We start from the raw sequence: 6,000 nt of genomic DNA on the forward strand, positions 1-6,000 counted from the left end.
CTGCAACTCTTGGAATTTGATCTTTTCCTTAGGGACAAGCATTTGGAAATACTCAAATTTAGTGTTTAAATTTGTTTACCTTATTCTGTAATTTTACATTTCAATAAAATGCAAACTCTACTTCAATTTTTAACCTCCAAGAAAATACCCCTTTAAACGAGACCTTCCTTTTCCTAAGAACACAGTCATTTGTAAACAGGACACAGCATGGCTTTAATTTTAAAATATTTAATTTAATAAAAATATTTCTTCCAGCCCACCTTGTTTAACACTGATCTACTCTCCATAGTAATTTATAAAAGGAAATAATGAAGTGCAGAAATTATAATAAATACAATGTCATGGTTCCATTTATTCTAGTTCGTGTTCCTTTAATGTTAGTTTCTTTATTTTTTTTAATGCTTTTAACTGCTTTTTTTAATTGGAGGACAATTGCTGTACAATGTTGTGTTGATTTCTGCCGTACAACAAGGTGGATCAGCCATAAGTATACATACATCCCCCTCCCTCTTGAGCCTTTCTTCCACCCCCACCCCATCCCACCCCTTCAGGTTGTCACAGAATATCAGGTTGGATGTTCTGTGTTATACAACAACTTCCCTTTAGATATCTACTTTACATACAGTAATGTCTGTTTCAATGCTACTCTCTCAATTCATTGAACCTAGAGTAGTCTGTCATACAGAGTGAAGTAAGTCTGAAAGAGAAAAACAAATATCATACATTCACCCATATATATGGAATCTAGAAAAATGGTACTGATGAACCTCTTTGCAGGGCAGGAATAGAGAGGCAGACACAGAGAACAGACTTGTGGACCTGAGAGGGGAAGGAGAAGGTGGGACAAGTTAAGAGAGTAGCTTCTTTTACAACTAATTCAACAGACATTTTACTGAAAATTCATGTACCAGGCACCATGAATAAGAACAGAATACAGGAAGGTCAGGCCCCAGTGTACTTACAAGCTAGTGAGAGTGAAGCAAGAGCAAAAACAGAACAGAGAGTATACAGGGAAAATGCCCTCTGATCCCACCTTGATAGGGTAACTTGTTCAAGATGCTGTGAACCTGGATGAGGCAGTTCCTAAGTCCACCCAGGATCGACTTGGATGGTTGGAGGACCCAAAAGTCTCCAAAGAGGCAGTTGTTCTTTGACTGGACTTGGAGGATGAATAGGCATTTGCCAGGTGGACAAGCTGAGTGGTGAACAATGAAAAGAGTAAACTGCTTTACAAAGACTTGGAGGTCCTGGAAATTCCTGGTGGTCCAGTGGTTAGGACTTGGTGCTTTCACTCTCCTGACCTGGGTTCAATTCCTGGTTGGGAAACTAAGATCCCAAAGCCTCATGAGCGTGGCCAAAAAAATATACATACACACAAAAACCATCAAGACTTGGAGATCTGAATGAATCTGGTGGATTTGGCACGTTACTCAGAATTTGAGAAGTGTCAGGTCCCTGGAGGGTGGGGTCTCTGGTGAGAAGAGCTGGGGATGAGACCAGGCTACCTTTGGATGGCAGGCTCCAGATCCTGGGGACCATTCATAAAGCCACCACAGTGCCTTCAAGAGTGGCTTACTATAGTGCAGAGCTCCATTTTCAGTCACATTAGAACACTTATTCAACCAATATCACATACTTATGAACTGGAATTTTTGCCGGTAGGTTGAAGGAGCGTTTGTCCAAGGCATGGGATTCTATACCATAGAAGAGCTGAAATACTCTCCAGAAGGTGTGCTTTACTCTCGAGGTCCAGATGACTACAAAATCCCCACCATCACTGAAATACCTGAAGAGTTCAATGTCACTTTGGTGCATTCCCAAAATCCCATCGCCATCTACTCGTCCAAGGTAAGAACCCAAGACCTCTATGTGAGTTTGTTAGGGCTGCCTTAAAAAAACACTACAGACTGGGTTGCTTAAACAAGGGAGATAACATTTTCTCACGGTTCTGGACGTTGGGGTCCAAGATGAAGATGTAATTTCTTTTGAAGCCTCTATTTGGCTGGCAGATGTACACCTTCTCCCTGTGCCTTTATATGATCATGGGTTTATCATATACTAAATGTGTCTCTGTGTCATAACATTTTTTTTCTTAAAAGGACACCAGTCATACTGGATTGGGGTCTACCCTAAAAACCTCATTCCTTAATTATCTTAAACCTAATTATCTTAAATTTAATTATCTTAAACTTAATTATCTCTCTAAAGACCTTATCTCCAAATATGGTCACAGTCTGAGGTAGTCAGGGTTAAGACTTCAGCATCTGAATTTGAGGAGGCACAATTCATCCCATAACAACCTACTCTGTCAATAAATAGTAAAATAGGGACTTCCCTGGTGGGCTAGTGGCTAAGACTCTGTGTTCCCAATGCAGAGGGTCGGGGTTTGACCCCTGGTCAGGGAACCAGATCCCCCATGCAGCAACTGGGAGGATTCACATGCTACAACTAAAGATCCTGTGTACCACGACTAAGGTCCAGCACAGCCAAATAAATAAAAATAATTTTTTTAGAAAAAGAAATATAAGCAGTCCCGTGAATTCACTTAACCCCTGCAATTGCAAATCCCAAAAGAAGAAGGGAAAAAAAGGCAAACATTCACTGACTTCAGAAGCCCAAGTAGAGTCTTCACTCTTGGGCTGTTGTTCAGTTGCTCTCAGAAGAGATTATGAAATGAGTTTGAATCAGACAAGAAGGGCCAAGGAGTAAGCAGACATCTTGGGTCATTAGGCTAAATGCCACCATAAGATTAAACTGAAGTAGACATATTTCACTGGCCCTGGACCTTCTTTTCTGCAACCTTCCCATGCCCTCCAGACTCAAGTCTTTCTTATCTACACTGCCTCTCCCCTCTCTCTCCCCAAGTCAGGATAAACTTCCACACAAGCTTCTCACTGACAGTTTACTCTGAGGTGTTAATGCCACAAATACAGGAGGTGTTGACCCCAGGCTCCATAGAGCCAACGAGCTCTCACTGGCTCATAAAGACTTAGGGCAAGGTCCTCAAACACGTGTGGAAAACACACAACTTCTCCAATGGAAGTTCTCTTCTCTGACCACATCTGGCCAGACAGATGGCAACTTTAACCTCAGGCTTTCAGAGGAATTCCCTTTCTTTATTAGGAGTAGGTCAGGTTGGGAGGAAGGTGAGACTTCCTGTCCAAATGATCTCTACCTCCACTTCGCCAGACATTGACCAGGGACATTGCTAAAGACCATCCTGACACAGGGCACAGCCCGGGCCCTCAGGACCTAGCCACCTCTCTGCCCGGTCTACTGCCTCCTCTCCCTGCGTCCCCTCTCCTCAGAGGAAAACCCTCCTTCTGCCAGCTCCTCCTCTCCCTCTCTCCCCTACATTTGCTTCAGAGAGAACACCACAGACTGGGATAGCCTTTATCTGCTTGGGCCCTTGGACCCATCTCTCCACTAAGGCCCTGGACACAGACCAAGGACCAGAACACGCTGAAGAAAGAAAGAGGAAAAATTAGTAAAAAGAAGCATTGCTGAATTATTCAGCAAATAATGCCACCACATCGTTCGTTCAAAAGCACCCAACACACAGTCAAGGAAGTTAACACATACAAAGACTTCCACAGTCCACCCTCCAGGGGCAACCATCTCACTGTCTTTCAAGCTCAGCCACAAATATTATTGTTGTTTTGTTGTGGTCTTGAGTTCAGTGAAAATACTCTGGAGCTGCAGTTGGAGTATCCTAGAGGGCCCTGAGGGCTTCTGTCTCCAGAACTTTACCTGGGTGGGGGGAGTTGCGGTGGGGGGGCAGAGAGAGAGACAGATTTTAGCTGTCCACTGTCCTGATGCCCCTGGGACATTTCCAGGAGCCACTCTGAGGAGGACCCCCCACACACAAATCAGCAGGTGGGGGAGTGATGGCAGGAGTGGGGAGGGTGGGAAGCAGGGGGGTAGGGTGGGAATTCGATTCTGGTAATTCTGATGCAATACGTTCAGAGGGTTGTAAAGTCAGGAGGAGTGAGTGTGTGTGTGTGTGTGTGTGTGTGTGTGTGTGTGTGTGTACATAAATTAGTCCTAAAAGAACCATGCAATTCTGATAGCCTTTTACCCTCCTTCTCAGGGGTTAGGGGAGGCTGGAATGTTCCTGGGATCCTCCGTGTTGTTCGCCATATATGATGCCGTGGCTGCTGCCCGCAGAGAGAGGGGGCTGACCAAGACTTTCACCCTGAATAGCCCAGCAACCCCTGAGTTGATTAGAATGACTTGTGTGGATCAGTTCACTGACATGGTATGGCTGGTGAGGAGAGCTCCCTGTTAGAATCACCCCTTATATGAACTTTCAGGTTCTTTGTATGGATCTGACAACCATGTAAAATTACAGGGCAAGTTCATCTTTTCCATTGAAAATTCCCATTCTGGCTTCACTTACTACTTCTTATATGCTTCCAACTGCAAAGTGAGCGACACTCTTCAAATGATGATTTAAAGTTTCAGATCCCAAATAACCAGTGCTTATATCAAATGGACATGCTAGGTTACTTTAAACATTTTGTAAGATGAAATTGACATGCTATTTTCATTACCTCAGTAACTAAATTAGATTAAATAGACATCAGATCTGGTCAATTATTCTGAAAATATCTGTTGAGCAAACTAATAAAAATAATTTAAATGAAACTCTCAAGTCACAGGGCTTCCCAGGTGGCACTAGTGGTGAAGAACCTGCCTGCCAATGCAAGAGACTCAAGAGACACGGGTTCAGTCCCTGGGTTGGGAAGATCCCCTGGAGGAGGGCATGGCAACACGCCAGTATTCTTGCCTGGAGAATCCCATGGACAGAGACTAGCGAGTTACAGTCCATAGGGTCGCAAAGAGTGAGACACGACTGAAGTGACTTAGCAGGCATGCACGTCAAGTCACTGGGCACGCTTCGATATGCCCTATAATCACACACTAATAGGTCATAGGTCCATTTTCCAGCTGCTAAAAATACATCTAGAACTATCATCAGAGACTGTTTCTATACTGAACTGCTTACTGCAGCCCTAAATGAGTCTCTGGTGTAAAATTAGATTGCCTCAAGAGGGAGGAGATACATGCGTACTTACAGCTGATTCATGTTGCTATCCAGCAAAAACAAACACAACATTGTAAAGCAATTATCCTCCAATTAAAAACTTTTTAAGAATTAGATTGCACTTTATGCCTTTGAAATTCCAGGGCTTCTGAATAAGATGCATCTTATCCCAAACATAAGAAGTATATGAGAATAAGGAGATTTAAAACTCAAGGATTGAAAGAAATATGAAAATTATCTAATTTTGATAAGAATAAAATGGATATTAACTTTTCTTTTTTTAAAAAAAATTTGTCTTCTGAATTACAACTTATTTCATATAACAATATTTTATTAATAATTTTTTCTTTTGATCTTCTTTAGATTCCCAGAGATGATCCATCGACATTTACACCTTGGTCCATCCACGTGTCTTAATCCTCAGAAAACGTCTTTTCCTCAAAAATTGCAAGAATACATGTTTGACCTTAAATTTTTCAAACCCAAGCAAAATGTAGGTTGGCCCCCAAATTTTCGAGGGTAATTTTAGCATCTTTTCATTATTCTCTGTGGTTTAGACCACTGTATGATTATGTTTTAGGATTCACATTTTCACCAAAATGTATAAGGAAGTTTAGAGTCAAAAATTCTTCTTTTCATCTGTATTATCATGAATATCGACAGCATGAGAATTTTCAACAGTGGTGGAGTTTTCATTACCCAACAACTCAATAGAGACTGCTCGTACTTTGTTCTACACAAGTTTGCTCACCCCCAAAATCATTCACCTCCAAAACTCTTGGGATTCCCCAAAGCCAATGGTGTGCTGGTAGTAGCCAGTTCCTCTCAAAAAATCAATGATTTGTTTTATTTGCCAATTTCCATGTTGTAAATACCCCACGTCAGCCAACTCCAAACCACAGACAAGAGGTCTCTGAAGGCAGAGTTGGAAGAGATGCTTGAAACCTGCTCAT

At 42.2% G+C, this 6,000-nt stretch overlaps 1 protein-coding gene across 1 annotated transcript in view; it reads left to right on the top strand.

Annotated features, from left to right (window-relative positions):
- LOC129647802 (aldehyde oxidase 4-like) overlaps nt 1-5,464 on the top strand; it is a 74,289-nt gene extending 68,825 nt beyond the window's left edge. The window contains exons 33-35 of the mRNA XM_055574772.1: nt 1,663-1,848; nt 4,091-4,258; nt 5,411-5,464. Coding sequence (XP_055430747.1) covers nt 1,663-1,848; nt 4,091-4,258; nt 5,411-5,464 — 408 coding nt within the window. The remainder of the gene's footprint in view (nt 1-1,662; nt 1,849-4,090; nt 4,259-5,410) is intronic.
- Nucleotides 5,465-6,000: the final 536 nt, after the last annotated feature.

This window comes from Bubalus kerabau, chromosome 3, assembly GCF_029407905.1.
Source record: "Bubalus kerabau isolate K-KA32 ecotype Philippines breed swamp buffalo chromosome 3, PCC_UOA_SB_1v2, whole genome shotgun sequence".
NCBI classification, from domain to species: domain Eukaryota; kingdom Metazoa; phylum Chordata; class Mammalia; order Artiodactyla; family Bovidae; genus Bubalus; species Bubalus kerabau.